At 36.6% G+C, this 18,337-nt stretch overlaps 1 protein-coding gene across 3 annotated transcripts in view; it reads left to right on the top strand.

Moving 5' to 3' along the window:
- The window catches only part of KCNB2 (potassium voltage-gated channel subfamily B member 2), a 209,794-nt gene that overhangs the window by 20,647 nt on the left and 170,810 nt on the right, over positions 1-18,337 (top strand). For 2 of the 3 annotated variants that reach the window (XM_058177783.1, XM_058177782.1), the window contains exon 2: positions 9,431-10,108. In XM_058177783.1, the coding sequence (XP_058033766.1) occupies positions 9,533-10,108 (576 nt within the window). In that variant the 5' untranslated portion in view covers positions 9,431-9,532. Of the gene's footprint in view, positions 1-6,133; positions 6,170-9,430; positions 10,109-18,337 lie in introns of those variants that run through there. The other variant, XM_058177784.1, reaches the window with a different exon arrangement.

Below are 18,337 nucleotides of genomic sequence, written 5' to 3'. Positions count from 1 at the left end.
TGACTCTGTTCAAGTTTGCCTGCCTTCCCAGAACTCTTAACTGAGGTTCAAGAAAGAAAAGAAGGAAGATCTGTCCTAAGTTTTTCTTCAAAACACAATCTGAGGTTAGTGTCCCTGTCATGGTCATGGGTTTGAGTAATGGTCATAAGGGGGTGTGGTAAAAAGCTTTATCTGAACGAACCAGTGAAGAGTTTGATCAGGACAGTGAGATACAGCCTAACGCCAAACCCATTTTTTAACCAAACACTTGCAATTTATCTTTAAACATCCATCAGGCATTTTAAACTATTTTATTGAATGTTTTCAATGCCCCAGTCATTCCCTATTCAATGATTGCAATCAAAAGGATTTACCCACCTGTACATGGCTTTTCCTGATAATTGAAACATCTTGTCATTCGCACCAGGAACTGAATGATGCTGTAAGCACATCTACATTTGTTTGAATATTTTGGTTTAATTGGACATTCACAATGCCTATTTCTATTATCACTGTTTTTATAAGCTTGATTGGCAACTTGTGGTTCAGCATCTAAAAATGTGAAGTTAAAAAATAAATACAAAAACATATTCACTGGAGTGCTTATAGCTCATGTTGCTTGCTTTGTTCTGATTTTCAGCACATAAAGTTCATGGTTAGCATGCATTCATTCCTAAAGGAAAAACATTTGATAAACTTTTTTTTAGCTAGGAACTCCTTGGAATTCTGTGTTTCATTTATGTTGTTATAATATTTTAGAAATGACTGTACAGTTCACTGTTCAAAATGTAGGACAAAGATTATATTTTCTGAAAAACAGTGAAGACCTTCTATTATTGTTGACCAGTCCAGAAAAGATTATCTCATGTATCTACAGTCCTTTTATATCTATAATATACATTACAGCAAGTACAGAGAAACAAGCAATTAAAGAGTCTAATAGTATCATAACTTATCAACATATGTATATATGGCAGTTATATATTCAGTTGCATTTCTGAATTCATACGTTTTCAACTATAATGCTTAGTTGTCATCTGTCAATAAATACTTACCGCTCTTCTTGTACTATCTGACTTGCCCTTATGAAAGAAAGACAATTCAGTGCTGTTAAAACTTGTTGCATCAGATGACATAATTATAACAAGCATTTTACTTTGCCTGTTGTGGTATTGCAAAGACAAACAATATTCCTTCTGGAGTTATACTACCCATATAACTTGCATACAGATTCATACTTCACCTGTAAATCAAGATCTGTTCTGGTTATCAATTTGTTTCCAGTTCAACATGTTAATGATGATCTTTAAAGTCCTTAAGAGCTTAAGTCCAGAATATCTTAGAAGAATTACCTTTCTCCATACTTGTCTGCCTACAACTCAATACTGAACCTTTTTTTTATAACCCTGTTGTGAAGTCCAGGCCGATAGTGTCTTTTTCATGGTCGTATCTCAAATATACCAAAGACTATTTAAGAAGACATTTGCTTTACAGGAAATGTCTCATTTTAACTTCTGTATCTGCCTACTTCTTACTGCCTATTCTTTACTTTTATAGTCTACTTCTCCCCTCTAATTTAGTTTTGTTTTGTAATTAGTTTTGTATTGTAATTCCCCAGAATGTTTTAGAACACAGAAGTTTGCTTGAGGTTTGATGGTTGAGGTTTGTATGGACCCTTTGCTCCTCAAACTTTGCTGCAGCCAACAAAACCCTCTAAAACTTGTTAATGAGCAATAATATTTAATATGATCAAAGAGGGAAAATATTAAATAGATGACTGGAGAATAATTATACTAACTATATCTTAATTAAATAAGTGTAAAAGATAGATTTTTTTTGTAGCTCCATCCATTAATTGTTGGAAAGGGATATACCACTCAAAAACCAAGTCCTCTAAGTCTGGAAAATGTTGTAAATTCATCAATATAAAACTTGGGGTAGGCATAAAGATTTAAATTAAAAAGAAAGTCTTGTATTTTTTTAAAAATTAAACATTACAGGTTAAAAATATTTATTATTTCTAGTTATATGGCTTCCCCATCTCACATTCCTGACTCTGGATGGCTAACAAAAGTAAGAACTGTATGAATATATAGTCATATAAAAACATATAAAAACCTTAAAAGCACAAGCAGCAGCCTGAATACAAAAACAACCACCACTGATGAATATAACTATTGCCTTCTAAAAAGCCAGTAGGGTAGAGAGACTAATCTAATCTCCAAGGGAATGAAATTCTAAAGGGCGGGAACCACAGCAGAAAAGATCTCTTCCTAGACCCTAATAGATGGAACCTCAGGCTTGACGCTTCTGATATATCAAGTGACATAATCAGAAGGAGGTGGTCCTTCAAATAATGCATCCCTGGGTGTTGAAGAGCTCTGTGGATCATTACGTGCACCTTGAATTGAACCAGGAAGCATTCTGGTGCAACTTGCAGAAGAGAAAAGTAACATGCTCACATAACTATCTGGGCCTTTGCATTCTGCTCCTACTGTAGCTTCTAGATCAGTGGTTCCCAACCAGTGTGCCGCGGCACTAAGGGGTGCCGTGAGATCTTTTGAGGGTGCCGGGAACTTTTGAGCTACAGAGATTTTAAATATCTATTTCCTTATAAGGGTGCCGGGAACTTTTGAAAGGCTTTCCAAGGGTGCCTCAAACAAGAAAAGGTTGTGCCTCAAACAAGAAAAGGTTGGGAACCACTGTTCTAGATGCTATTCAAAGATAGTCTCATGTAAAATGTTTTCTACTTTTAGTAGACATTCATCCTATTATATTGTTATTTAGAAGGGCATAATATAAGCTTGATAATAACCCATAGCTCGTATGTTGGATACAGTTAATCTGTATGACTGTATGGATATGAGATCTCAACTGATCAGCAACCATCTATAACTTTAATTTATTTTTTTGCCCTCTATAATTTCTGTAACACATTTTAAAAGCTTCTGTGACTGGTTATAATATACAGTATAAACAATAATATCGTTCGTTAGGTAGCAAAAAGTTAAAGTTCATATTCAAAAGAGAGAAACAAATATATACAGTATTAGGGCTGTGCATTACTTTGAAAATAGTTTGCAAAAGGTCTTAGGAAGTGGGCAAAAATGCTCTCGTAGCCCTTGTCTGTAACTCTTTTTTAAAGTAGTTCTGTCTTTCCCAGGATCATATGGCTCTCATTTGCAGCTGCCATGTGCTGCCCGCTTTTGGAATCAGTTCTAAAGCATCGTATAACCCTAATATACTTTAGGAAAAAAGACAAGAAGATGAACAAAAACAGCTCCTGTGATGACATGCTGACTGATGTTTAGAACAGATGAAAACTGTGCGTGGGAAAACACAATGAAAGAGTTTTAAAAATGGGCATGGCTACATGGCTAGAAGCTTGAATAGAAACATTGTATTATATGTTACAACATTTTATTGCAGATTCCCCCCACAATAGATTGTTTGATTTTTCATTTTAACATCTCTTTGAGAAAATTAAACAATAGCAGCACACAATCATATTTTTGCTGGTTTTTTGAGAGGGAGGAGAACTGCAGTTGGTGTAAACACTCTTTTAATTTTGCTACTTTATAATAATTGTACTAATGAACCATACATGAATATAGAATAGAATAGAATTTTTTTTTATTGGCCAAGTGTGATTGGACACACAAGGAATTTGTCTTGGTGCATATGCTCTCAATGTACATAAAAGAAAAGATTTTCAAGTCTATGGATCTTAATCATAGTTCATGTTTAGGAGGCAAGAGAATTTTTGAGTAATTCTACTTCTCCTTTGCCTACTAGTAAAGTTGAGAGACTAATGGAGGACCATCCACATATCTAGGCTTATGGTTAATGGGTAGATGCAAGCTAGGAAATATCCTGCAAATTTTACCAACTTCCACCTGTGAAGAAGAATCCTAACTTGAGACTTTATTCAAACTGAGCTGACTTTTTGGTGGATGCTTTTTATAAGATTTGATTGAGCTTCATATGGATCCCTTATATTTGATATAAGATTTGATGCTTTTTATAAGATCTGCTTTTTATAAGATTTGATTGAGCTTCATATGGATCCCTGTTTCTATATTTCTTAGTAAGAAACCCATTTTTTGGTACAATTATAGACAAATAAATTGTCACAGCTCATCCTATCCCAATACAGGCTTGTGCCCTTTCTACAGCTCTTCCATTCTTTAGTCTGAGCTAAACTGACCCCTTTGCCAGCCATAAAGCTACACACACACACACACACACACACACACACACACACACACACACACACACACACGTGCTTTAGCTTCTTCTTCCTCCTCCCTCCCTCCCTCCCTCCATTCCCTCCCTCCTTCCCTCTCTCACTTCTCCTCTTCCTCTCCTTGTTATGCATTTTGTAAACTGCTCTGGAGAGAGGACTCTGGAGAAGGGAAACATAAATCTTGGGTAGAAACTGATTGGATATAAATATTACAAGATAGAAAGATTAGACAAGGGAAGGGGCCATAGCTTAGCAAGACAGGAAACCTCTACACCTGAGCCATCTAACCAGGTGTTTTGACACCACCTGGCAGAGCTAGAAAGCAGATAAGAATTTGCTAAGTCTGCTTAGAGTTACCTGACTTTAAACCTGGAGAGGTCTGAGAGACTAAACTAATGTTTTTATGATTCCTTCTGTAGTTTAAGATCCATGAGGGAGAGGGAGTAAATTTCCTGCCTGATCCACTGGAAATTTCATTTATTTTCATGTGTTCACCAAGTATTTAGTGTTGAACACTAGCCAGTGGGCACAAAAACAGTAAGCTGCCAAATGTTCCCAGCAATTCAAAAGCCTCTAACAATTCCTTGCCTTCTCAGAATTGGAACAACCTTCAGAGTTCAGTCACCAGAGTTCCAATATTACCTGGAGCTTTAAGAACAGACCGCCAAGATAAGTCAATGAAAAGGAGACCATGACTCAAAGTGTAACATCTAAATGTTTACCATTTTACACTTGAACTACCCAAGTTTTTTAGGCAGAGATACAAAGCTGCCTTGGACAGTCAGTTTGGGAGTGTCATGGAAGACTAGCAAATACATAACTTCACTAGCACAGAAATCCTCAACTGATTTTTATCAGGGATGGGATGTTAGGATTGTTGGGGGGGGGAGGGAGGGAAACAGAAAAAAAAGAAGGAAGGGGGAGGGGGAGGGAGGAGAGAGGAAAGAAAGAAGGGAAGGAAGGAAAGAGAAAGAAAGAAAAAAAATGTGGATGTCATTCCTGTTTTAGCAGAGAAGTTCCAGACATCCTGAAATTAATTACTTTGATCAAAGAAAAGACTTTAACTAGCTTTTTTTCTTGTAACTGAAAGAAATGAAATTTTAATTTTGGGATTTGACAATTAGAATTGTTTATGATTATAAAAATATTATGTATGATTGAATTTTAGGCAAACGGTTTCTCTTTGTAACTGTATCAAAGAAAAGTTGAAAGTTATTTTTCTTCTTTTCTTTCTTTTATACCTTGCACTTTCCTTTCTCCTACTCTTTCCCCTTTTCATTTTTAATTATTTTTTATTTTATTTTATCTTTTGTAGAAATTCAGTTTCATATACACACATATAAACAGAAATATACATACATTGTATGGTATGTGTGTGTGTGTGTTTATGCAGTATATATTACAGCCATATAATAAAATGGACTCCCATTGATTTCAGAGGGTTTTCTCTTTCTTTTTCCATAATTACTGCATTTCAAACTATAGAGGGATGATTTTTTTTTAAGTTGTGTATCTTTAATTTATATTAGTTGCTTTAGCTTTTTTTTCTAAAATAAAGTAAGCTAACAATGTAAAATTTAAGCAGGTAATAGTTTAATAATGATGTGTATTATTCATTACACCCCAAAAAATCTATTCTAAGTTGTTTAATTTATATTAGAGTAGCACACCAATATATTTCACTGTAAAACTGAAGTTCTTGGGTATAAAAGGACTGTGATTCTATAGCAATAAGAGCAGTCACTGCGGTAGCCACAGAAGATGTAGGAGTGCTTTTAATTTGCCACCAATTAAAATTCAATTATGTCAGCCTATATATCTTACTATAATCTAAGGTATAAAAATTTAATTCTGAAAATAGAATAGCCTTTATTTACTATGCTTTTGTTCTAGGTTTTAACAAAGGCTGTGAAATTGCCGCTCAAACGGTAGCAATCCCAAAAGGTATGTTTGGGCCATTGTATCCTGCTAAGCTATTTCAAGTCAGAGTTCCAGACAAAATTGGTTTTTTTTCCTCACCCCAAAATTTTAAAGGAACAGCCAATGGTCCAGAAATAATCATGATTAAATACATTTTAAAAAATCATTTCTGTTTGTGTGTGTATACACAGGTAGTTGTTGGCTTACAACCAGTCATTAGCAACATCTGAAATTATGATGGGCCTATCTTGGGGTTACTTACAACCCAGATTCAAAGTTCTATTGGTTGCTGCCCCCGCCCCCGCACCACCACACCTGCAATCACACAAGCAAATTTTGGGAGCTTGCCAAACTAGATTGTGTTTACGGCCATTTACAGCAACTATCAGGTGACCACATTTTATCATCGTTTTGCCAAAAACTTTCATTAAGTTTTGGTACATAGCTGCACTGTGTTTGCTTAATGAGCACTGCAAAAAACATTGTAAAATTGTTTCATGACTGTCATGATTTACGATCATGATGGGCAGGCTCCATTAATATAATAATGGAGATAAATAATAATAATAATAACAAGTCAAGGACAATATATATACGCATGTCTATAGATAGATACCTATAATATACATAATAGTTATAATGGAAATTAAAATGGGAGGCCCTTGATGATATATCAGAGCATGGGGACCCAAATATGTAGATTTCTGATCACTCATCTTTTAGAATAGGTAAGATAGAAGTAAGTTGCATATAGTGAGGGTAGAGTATGCAATGTGGTAATGCAGTGTTTTGCAGCTTCACTCATTTTAAATTGTGTAACTTCCACTCCCTGAATTCTTCTGCCAATATGGTAAGAATTCAAGTCCATACATCTTAAAGTCACTGTGACAGAGAAAGACTGATATAATTCATGGTGGTGAAGGTGATGGGAAGGTGGTCTCGCTTGATAAAGGAATAAATATGAATGATGAGCTGGACACAGGCAGCCAGTTAACTAAGCAACAAAAGATCATTCTAGTGCTTTGCAAAGCATGACTTATTGTTACAACTGTGTCTGAAGCTAAATTACTGTACATTAAATACACTAAACATGCAAAGAGCCACAGGAACCTTTATTTTCATAAGAATGAAAAAATATTGCAGAATTGAAATCAACTTTTAAAAAATCTCCGCATTTGAACATATTTTACATTCACATATAGTATGGCCATGGTGCCATGTATAAAAGAATATAAATATTAATTCTAAGTAATTTGTGGTTTTACCTCCCAAGCTGTCAGCAATATTTTCATAGGGCTCTGTTTCTACTTTTTAAGAGATCTCACCTGTCCCCTTTCACCAGCCACCTTCAACTGGCCTTTGGGGTAGAACTAAAACAAATTAATGCCTCACCCTCCTTTGTTCTTCTGTGTTTATTTTTAAATGGTAGCAAGAAATTTTAAATGGTGGCAAGTGAAAAGGAACAACTCCTAGTAACTAAACACTATGGAAGAACTCAAGTTGGTGTGTTGGGAATTGATGGCACTTCTGGTACTTCAGCTTTAGAAAAGAAGGAAAAATCCCAGATGATGGGAAGCAAGACAGTCAGGATTTCCCATTATGGGGCTCCAGAGGAAACATAACAGAACTATATTCAGTGTGGGTTTTTTCTGTAGCCTCTGTTAATCAATTAATTTCTGGAATTAATTGTCTCAGCATAAGAAGAGTGCTGGAAGTGAAGGGCATCATAGGAACCCACAAGAACAGCGCCAATACCCCCAAATCAATGCTGATTTCCTTTAAAGCAACATTTTGAAGAGTTAAAACAATAAGCTTTTGGTGAAATAACAATGTAGAAATTTACTGTATACCTCCCTTTGACTCCAAACCTCCTTTGAAGTTTACTATTTCTTGATACAATCATATTCTTGTGGGGTAGAAAAGGGACCGCACATAAGAAATAAACAAATCTGAAAGATTAGCAAAGCAAGATAGAATGGTAGTGTCACAGTGGTAAGCATTTCCTGAATTTTTTATATAATTATTCTCCTTTCAGAATTTTTCCAGGTTCAGAGCATAGTTTTTCTGGACATACATAAGTTGACTAGCTTGTCTATGGCAGCTTTTTGCAAATGTATGTTCACCAGACAGGTTGGGTGGAGCTCCTGTTGCTCATGCTGCTTCCAGAGATGTAAACTTTCATAAAAGACATTTTATGAAACTATGTTCCATGATCTATATTCTATAATATTCATGCCTTCTGGAAAAGAACAGCTCTTTTAAAGGAAAGTTAAGAATACTATTGAACTGATATGACATTTATTTTTAAAGGATGTCAAGTGAAGATCAGTGTAGAGAATTATCTACCATAGATGTTTTAGACATTTTTTTCTTTCTCTTTGTTAGAAAAATCAAGATGTTTCACAGAAGACAGGATGGACCTTTCTGTTTTACAATATTGCAAAAACTAGAAGCAGGAATAAAACACCTACTGATATTTGCAATTGAGGGTTCATAGCAAAAACATAGCTGATTTTTATCATGGCTTTTTATTCTTCATCTGTCCATTCACATTGAATGAATAGTTTCTTCGTCTGAAAAGAAATATAAATGTGATTAAAGCCATTTTCTTATACTCATCACTGAATGATCGAGGTCAATCTTTACTAATTCTTAGATAAATGGAAATGATTTCTTTTCATAATATCAAAACAAAAAAAACTTTACATGTTAAATAAAGTATTGCTATTTATTTATTTATTTATGAGAATTATAGGTGGCCCCTATTTGTTGCAATTCTGATCAACTTACAAAATACAATAAGAAAAACATGGTAGAAACACAGACTATATCATCAAAAAAAAAAGTCTAAGGGAAAAAAAATCATAATCACACATCCAGACCAGAACTTCACATGGGGATTCCATCAGCCACTCTGATCTAGGGTCCAGGGATAACCAAGTGGTAAGGGCTTGCTTAAATAGGGACATTTTTTTTTAATATAGATGAAAAATGATATTTTTCTCCTAAATCTTCTTCAGCAAATTGTTGTTAAATATGCAATATGTTTGCATTTCTACCTAATCATTTCACTGTTTTGGGGCACTAATTTTTCAAATTATTTTTCAGCGTTGCAAAAGTTGCTTTCTCTTTTTTTCTTAACAATGCATGTAGTCAATATAATATTACATGATCCTATAAGAGTATTATCAGAAATGAATGCTCCTGGTTAAAACTTTGTTTATTATAGCACTGAGAGTTGCTATTTTGCTGTACTAAAATGTGCCTTTTTTGTCTTCTTTTCAGCTTCAGAGATGGAAGAACTTATCTAAGAAGGACCCAATTCACCATATCAGTCAACTTTAATTCTCTTAAAGACTCTGGCTTTGTTGCCACTTCCTTACCAGGATGGCCGAAAAGGCTCCAGGTATGAACAAAAAGACATCCAGGTCTACACAGTCTCTTCCACCAGAACCAGTGGACATAATCAGAAGCAAAGCATGTTCTAGGAGAGTGAAAATCAATGTAGGTGGACTCAATCATGAAGTTCTATGGAGGACTTTAGATAGACTTCCAAGGACACGTTTAGGGAAGCTCAGAGACTGCAATACTAATGACTCTTTATTAGAAGTATGTGATGACTATAATCTTAATGAGAATGAATATTTCTTTGATAGACACCCAGGTGCTTTCACCTCTATCCTGAATTTCTACAGGACAGGAAAGTTACATATGATGGAGGAAATGTGTGCCCTCTCTTTTGGCCAAGAATTAGATTATTGGGGGATTGATGAAATATATTTAGAATCCTGTTGCCAGGCAAGGTATCATCAGAAAAAAGAGCAAATGAATGAAGAATTAAGGAGAGAGGCAGAAACAATGAGAGAAAGAGAAGGTGAAGAATTTGATAATGCTTGCTGCCCAGACAAAAGGAAAAAACTCTGGGACTTGTTGGAAAAGCCCAATTCATCAGTGGCTGCAAAGGTAGGAACAGATATTTTAGAATTTGTTTATGTTGTCTGTTTATATCAATTAAAAGCCAATCCATATGATTCATTGAATATATTATAATAAGGATTACATCCCATGAAAAGGTGTCCATTAATTTGGGGTGGAAAATATATTTTATTTCAAGACATTATGTGGGCAGCCTCTGCTATCAATCAGACTTTTTAAGATTGTCACATCAGCTTTTTTTCCCGATATATTTTTCATATATATTTTGGTGTATATGACACTATTTAGAATTTATGGGCTGTTTCCTTCAGTATAGTAGGAGCAATTACGATTGGCAAGGTAATGTCAGAATGTTCATGACATCAAAGACATCTTGATGTATTAAGTCAGAAATATTTACTTTTATAATCTACAATTTTGTTCCTAAGTACATTGTTTTGAATTCAACAGAACTTTCAAGATAATTTGATTAGCATAATTTGGTTTCATGAATTCTTGTACAAACAAAGTATTGAAAGTATAACAGCATAGTATTATGATAATCCAGAATTGCTAAGCATCCCACTTATTGTTAGTATTGAAGACTTATATTAGAATAGGTTGTCAGATTGCCCTTGTTTGCAAGAACAATGAAACTCACCAGAAATGGAAATGAAAGCAATTGCTTCCTTTTGAATCAAAATCTTAATCCTGGAGACTCATTTCCCTAGTAAACCAAGGAAATGGAAATTAATTTCACCATTCCAGTACAGAGTCTGGTTTGCTTGGGAAGAGACAATCAGGATTCCAGTTTGGAATGTTATAAAAAGCTTTTGCTTTCTCGTTGCTTTCTGCTCGGTTTTATTCTTTCCATGAGTGGGAAGAGTTAAGTGGGGGTTGATAGGGCTTTTTATACAATTTTCAGCATTCTGGATTATTGTTACTTCAAATATTATTAAATATTAAACATATAACATTATATTTAATTGTATCTTATTAATACAAAATGCCTCCCCACTTAGATTAGTTGTTCATGATACACTGGCTGTGTTCGTTATAGCTTTGTGACTTTGGTTAGTGTTTCCTTTGATTGAACTCTATAGAGGTGGATTTAGTGATGATAGGCTGTTGAGGCTGAGAAACCTTTTTAAAAGTAAATACGCATTCTGCACATTTTTCTACATCTTTTTCTATCACATGCTTAGACTGATTTTAAAGGATCTGTTCCCAAACTGGCAAGCTAGTAGATCCTTTGCTTTTGTCTCTGGGAAAGACATAAATACATTGCTGTTGTTTGGTGTGAAAATGAATAGTGTTGAAATCTTTTTAAACAGGCAAGTTTTGGACATTTTATCATGTGTGAAAGGCAACAAAATGTGCCCCCCCCTTTTTTTGTAAATAGAACCATATGTCCATTATGACTTGTGTACATTACAAATACAAGGTCACGTCACAAGTTGTCATGAGAAAATGTAAAGAAGTCTTCTTTAGCTGCTAAACAAATAAAAAAGAACCAAACTACAGCACCCAACCCTCTGGATAGCAGGTTTCTTTTTTTCTCTTTTAATGGCATTGTACCCCACCCATCCACGCACAGATTTAAGGTATACTGGCTTAATTTCCAAGGAGGATTTTTGCAAGAGCCACTTATAAATCTTCCACATTGATCTGAGATCTCTGACAAGCATGTAGGAGTTTACCAGTGGATGGGGAATCAAGAAATTCCAGGGGTATCTGCAAGATGTGATCAAAAAAGGTTGTACAATTGAAGCTCCCTCTGTTTCTTATGTGTGATGTATGTACAACACACACACACACACAAACAAACATGCAACATTTCTATCACATCATTGTAGACACTGTCTTGAATATTTTGACAAATTTTATTGTGAGAAAATTTAGAGATGTATGGCTACCTTAGCAGGCTACCCTAGATTCTTAGGCCATTCAGAACTAGGTTACAATCCTAAAGAGAATAAAGGCAGGATGTGATGTGTGTGTGTGTGTGTGTATTAATATGTATGTTTATAGCAGTTAAGGCACCAGGGTAGAAATCGGGACCATGAGTTCCAGTTCCTTCTTAGGCACAAAGCCAACTGGGTCAAATTAGGCTAGTTACTCTCTCTCAGCCCTAGGAGGGAAGCAATAGCAAAGCACTTCTGAAAACATTACCATGAAAACTTCAGGGACTTGTTCTGGCAGTGCCAGTAGATGAAAGTTGACTTGAAGGTCACACAGACAAGGCCACAGATTCCTGATTGGTTCTTTCCTCTATTGCCATTTAGGAGCAATTCGACTTGCTGTGAATTTTTTCTCTAAGAGCACTTTAAATAGTTCATGTCTGTTTGGGATGCATCTCATAGGTTTGGCAGTGAATGGAGGTTACATATGTATTGAGGGGTATCTTTTGGAACCACCCAAGAAAGGCATTTATGTCTGTGATGTCAAAACTGAGGGACTTGACTTTCTGGTACAGTATTGGTAATTCCATGCATCAGATTAGCAGTTTACTAAATGAAAGCAACAGGTGACAGCTTTTATCTTTGTTTTATATGATTCTGCCAACATTTGTTCTGACTGTTCAAACAGAACTGGAAGTGCTGCCATTGCTTAACAGAATCCCTCCTATAATTTGTTATTAATTAGCCGCACACCCAAGATCCCAGAGACTAGTCTGTGGGAGATGGGCCATGTCATTGAGCTGACACATGAAATCTCTATGGAGCAAGGCAAGATCAGCATTCCCTGCAACATAGACAGCTCAGTGATCCAAAATCCATTGATATTAGGTTTGCAACATACTGCTGGTCTGCTTTCATTGCATAAGGAAAGGAGGACCTTTGAATGAAACCAGCCTTGTCTGGGAAATGAAATGGTGTGATTTTTACATTATCTAATACCACTCAGTGGCTTGGTGGCTAAGATGCTGAGCTTATTGATTGAAAGGTCGGCAGTTCGGCGGTTCATATCCCTAATGCCGCGTAATGGGGTGAGCTCCTGTTACTTGTCCCAGCTTCTGCCAACCTAGCAGTTTGAAAGCACATAAAAAATTCAAGTAGGAAAATAGGGACCACCTTTGGTGGGAAGGTAACAGCGTTCCATGCACCTATGGCATTTAGTCATGCCGGCCACATGACCAAGGAGACGTGTTTGGACAGCGCTGGCTCTTTGGCTTTGAAATGAAGATGAGCACTGCTCCCTAGAGTCGGGAACGACTAGCACATATGTGCAAGGGGAACTTTTATCTTTACCTTATTGTTTTTACTCTAGATTGGAAAAATGCTAGGACAAAGTGGCTCAGCAGACTAAGTCTGTCTGTTATTAACACAGCTGCTTGCAATTATTGCAATTACTGTAAGTTCAAGTCCCACCAGGCCCAAGGTTGACTCAGCCTTCCATCCTTTATAAGGTAGGTAAAATGAGGACCCAGATTGTTGGGGGCAATAAAGTTGACTTTGTATATAATATACAAATGGATGAAGACTATTGCTTAACACATTGTAAGCCGCCCTGAGTCTTCGGAGAAGGGCGGGATATAAATTCAAATTTAAAAAAAAACTTAGGAGGTCCTATATATCTACATCTCGAGCCTTTGTCAGTTTTATTTGGCTTCCTTTAAAAAGTTCCTTGGAAAGATGCTACAAAGAAGGTGTTGAGGGAAATACTGCTTCTTCAGAGAACTGTCATTTCCAGGGTTTCCTATGTAAAGGAATGATTAATGTACCAATTTAACGTTTCAGTTTGAACAAATGGTTTGAAAGAAATAGCAAGATGCTGACTAATAGATACAATTAGAAACCTTAATGCCTATTAGCCAGTCTGTAGCTAAAGTGAAAAACATAGTGAGTCTTTAAGACCTGGCATGAATATACTTATCTGCATTTCAGACTATGCAGGGAAGTGATTTCTTATTGATTTATTATCCTTTAGCTGTAATTAATGATTTATTATTCTAAACCTGTGTGTTTATTGTTCTAATACATCCACAGACTTAAGAAATAAAGAGACACAGAACTGTAGTTGCTGATTTTAAATTTTGCAATCACAGCAGTGATCCTAGCTTTCCATTTCTGAAATATAAAATAAACTCCCCAATCAAATAATTTTCCAACCTATGCCCTCTTCTTGTGTTGGATAGGGTGAATGGAATATTCAGAAATTGTGGAAACTTCTTCCCTTTCAAAGTGCTATTAGGTCATTCATTCTTCTGAAGCATAAAGCAGATATTTAGAATTATTATAATTCTGAATATGAGTATAAACTTCGGTATTCCACGATGATTTGTACTATATCTGCTGAATTGGGATCATGTTTGGAAAGAGTTATAAAATATTCCAGATTATTACACTGCCTTAGTATTTTCATTGTATTTATTATTAGATTTATATCCTGGCTTTATTTTGTACAACTCAAGGTGATGTTCCTACTATTCCCACTTCCTACTTTTGTCCATAATAGAAAGTCTATGAGGGAAGTGCATTGAGCAGGAGAGACTGGCCAAAGTCACCCAGTCAGTTTTCATACTTAAAGCAGGACGAGAATTATGATCTTCTAGATTCTAATCCAGTGCCATAACCACTACACCAAACTGGTTCTCAGTTATAGCTTGCATGGGCTAAAAAGCTGTAGGGGAAGTTAGAAGAGCTCTCCTAGCTGACCTTATAAGATTGAGTTTGCTTTCAACATGATGGAATCTAATGCTGAGGTTTAAGCTTTTAGTGATGGCATTGGCATCCTGATATAATATCGAATGAAGGAAATTGATGTATGCTAGGACTTGATGACATATAATCAATTCATCAAAAGAAATTGTAAAACCTGATGCTAGATGATAATTCCCAGTATGTCTCACCATTGGCCATGTGCTGCTACGAGATCAGGGGTATCCAGAAGGCCACAGCTTCATCATTTCCAGAGATCAAATGATCCTGAAATAGTACAGTGAAACCTTATTTTATCAGACCTTGATACAAAAACTGTCCAAACGTTCACTGTGATTTATGCTATTTGCACTGTCATTTCTCAAATGAAGCAAATTGTCATTTGTATCATTTTCCATTGTTTGTAAATGGGATGCCCTATTCTCCAATTTAACAGCTTTCTTTTATATTCAAAAAGTTTTTATTAGTCAAAAAAGGTTTATACAAATACATTTCAGGTATGGTAAATTTTCATTTTTCTTATCTAAAATAAGAATTTTACTCAAATTTTTTAACACATACAACAGCCATATGGCAAGCAGGTGACACGAAGTAGCTAAGTTTACAAATTTTAAATACGTAATAAAGAAGAGTCAAGAATAAACAGAATATCGTACAAAAGAGAATAAGGAAAACCAACACAATCCCAAATATCTTTATCACTTCCTAGTTTTGGATCTCAGAACTCTGGGTTCAGCCTGACCCAACTCCAGGGCCGCAACAGCGGCAGCCGCTTCCGCCCCATGATCTATAACCTCCCCTTCTTCAATTCCTGGGTCATCTGATTCCAGGAGGGCTTTGTGTTCCTCCACGTGCTCTTATTTCATCCAATTTCTTGTCCATATTAGATAACTTTTCCAAAATTCTCTCCATCTCTCCAGCAGTTGGTCTCTGACCTTTTGCCATTAAGGAAAAAAAAATACAAAATCCTCAGGCAGGCACAGTATCCTTGTAATTTCCTCCGGATCCACCAGGGGGCACTCACAGGAGCAACGAGTCCAGAGTACAGTTAGTCAACCAGGAAGCCGAAGGGAAGTGATGTCATCAAAATTCTCATAGTGAAGGCGGAAGCTGGACGCCACCACTGTTCCCCAGAAGGAGGGGGGGCCTCAAACCTTCCCTCCTAAATTTCTCCATCACCTCTTCTCTCCAGAGCTCCACAAAACCGGTAATCTTCTTATTTTGAGTTCTCCTCTCTCCAGAATAACTCGTGCTCCTTCCAACCGCAGGGGAGAAAAAACCCCCCCGCACTCCGGAGCACTCCACTCACATTTACCGATATTCCCTTCCCTTCTCCTCCTCAATTCTTCTCCGTGCCCTGTTCACCACCAGGCTGCTGCAGTTATAAATCCAATGCCCCGGTGTCACTGGGCACAGCGGCCCAGGCGACGACCAAAATAATGGCCGCGGCCTGTGGCCTCCAAACCCCGCCGAGCCTAGGACGCGCCAGCATCGGTCCCCACAGTCCTGTATGTCGGCTGGGAGACCCCTGGCGAGCCGTCCGTGCGGCAGGTGTCCTTTTCGGAACACCTGGCCCCTGAGGGCCTCGGCGGCGGCCGGATTCGGGCGCTGGAGGCAGGAGAAGCCTTCCAGACGTCCGTTGCCGCTGGATACCGGAAGTCGTCTCCAACAGCTTTCTTAATATGAATACATGAACATCAGAATTTACTCTATATTAACATTGCACACGTCTCACAACATATTTTTGGATTGTTTGCTATTGACAAAATTAGTTTTAACATTTAAATCCATATTGTACATATTCTCCCCTCTGGAGAGGGGAGAAGGGGATGGTTCCACACGAGTGGCAGGCAAGCATGTGCTCACAGCTGCATTTGCACAAGTGGTGGGCACTCGTGCAAATGGAGCACAGGCGCACTTTCCCACTCCTCACACAAGTGGAGATGTGCATGCTTATGTATGCTTGCCTATCAGCTGTTTATCTACTCACAGTTGCATGCTTTTGAACTGCTAGGTTGGCAGGAGCTGGGGTAAGAATGGGAGTTCACCCGTTCATGTGGTACTTGGGTCTCAAACTGACAACCTGCTGGTCATTAAGCCCATTATCTTAATTTATAACTTTATAAACTTTAAATTCTGTTAAGTAGCTTGGGATATATTAGAGAATAGCAATTGTTTTACCCCTGGTTGATGAGTTCAGTTAGGTCAATGTTCCTATGACAAACCAAATGAGACAATTAACAAACTTTTAAAAGCCTGCTGGCAATAAAGTAAGCCTGATAATGAAGCAGATGGAGCACTATAAACAGTGTTATAATCTTTCTTTCTTCCTAGTTGCATATTGTTTCACAAAATAGATATGTATTATGAAAAAAATGGTTCTATTGGCATTGTACAAAAAATCTATGGTTAGGCCCCTAAAAGAAAATACCACTGTGGAAGCAAGTTGATCTCTAATGAGAGCATACAGTCTTACTTCTTACATTATCTGGTAGAGGTCTTTGGTTGTTTTTTTTTAATAAGGGATGGATAAAGTATGCATTCCTGGATGAACTTTCTTCTTTATTATGACTTCTAAATATAAATTCTAGCTTAATCCAAGATCAAGTAAAGCCTTGCTAATGGATTTGTCAGGTATCCAGGTGATCCCTGCTAAGACAGAGTGCAAAACAGAAACGTAAGGATGATGCATATGGAAATGAAAAGCAGAAGTGTCTGGTAGTAATTAGAACCTTAAATATATACTGAATTTTTTCCTTTGCGTCTGTCTATGTATGCTTGTAGTTCCCTCCTAAATGCTTACATACAGAAAGAATTTGGAAATAGGGAAAGTTTATTATCGGGATAACTGAGAACAGGAAAGATATATTTCAAAATGGAGCAAGAAAAAGATATGTCCTCCTGAGGAATCTTTTCTTTTGGCCTTTTTCTTGAGAGTAAACATCTTCACTGGATTCCTGATAAAAACATTCACAAGTTCATGGTCTATCAGGTTTTATACTTGGTTCAGCTGTAAACCCCAGCTCTCCAGACATTTTACATGGTCAGGATTAGCTTACCTAGCAGAAGGCTTCGAGATTTTATCCAACTCAATTAGTTCCTTTATTGCAAATTAAGCCACATACACACTGAGGATTTGTCCATGCAGTACACAAAATCAAACTCGTTGTATAGGTTTATTTTCCAGAGTTTAAGTTCTGCCTTTTCCCTCTTGCCTTTCCAAATCAACAAGTGTGTGCTTTATAGCCTTGAAAGATACTCATTCTTGTCTTGGAAACCCAGGTTCATGCCTTGCCAACTGCATTCCTTACATCCTAATATGTGTATTGTTTACTCTTTGATCTTACCTTCTGTAGAGAATCATCTCTTGGCAGTTTCCCTCAATTATTACATGTACTCTTAATAATTAAAGTGCAATAATAAATGTATTCCTCAATATTGGAAATTACACAGAAATTTCATTTGAGGTCCACAGATTATATATTAAGATATTTTATTTTAATATTTTAAAAGCTGTTGTATCTATGGTCTGGTAAGTCAATTATTAAAATATTATTTACCATCCGTGGTTTCTAAGCAAGGTATTGTATAACTAATGATTCAGCATTATTTTTAG

The sequence above is a fragment of the Ahaetulla prasina genome, chromosome 3 (genome assembly GCF_028640845.1).
Source record: "Ahaetulla prasina isolate Xishuangbanna chromosome 3, ASM2864084v1, whole genome shotgun sequence".
NCBI classification, from domain to species: domain Eukaryota; kingdom Metazoa; phylum Chordata; class Lepidosauria; order Squamata; family Colubridae; genus Ahaetulla; species Ahaetulla prasina.
The sequence above is the reverse complement of the archived record's forward strand: the minus strand, read 5'-3'. Positions and strand labels throughout refer to the sequence as shown.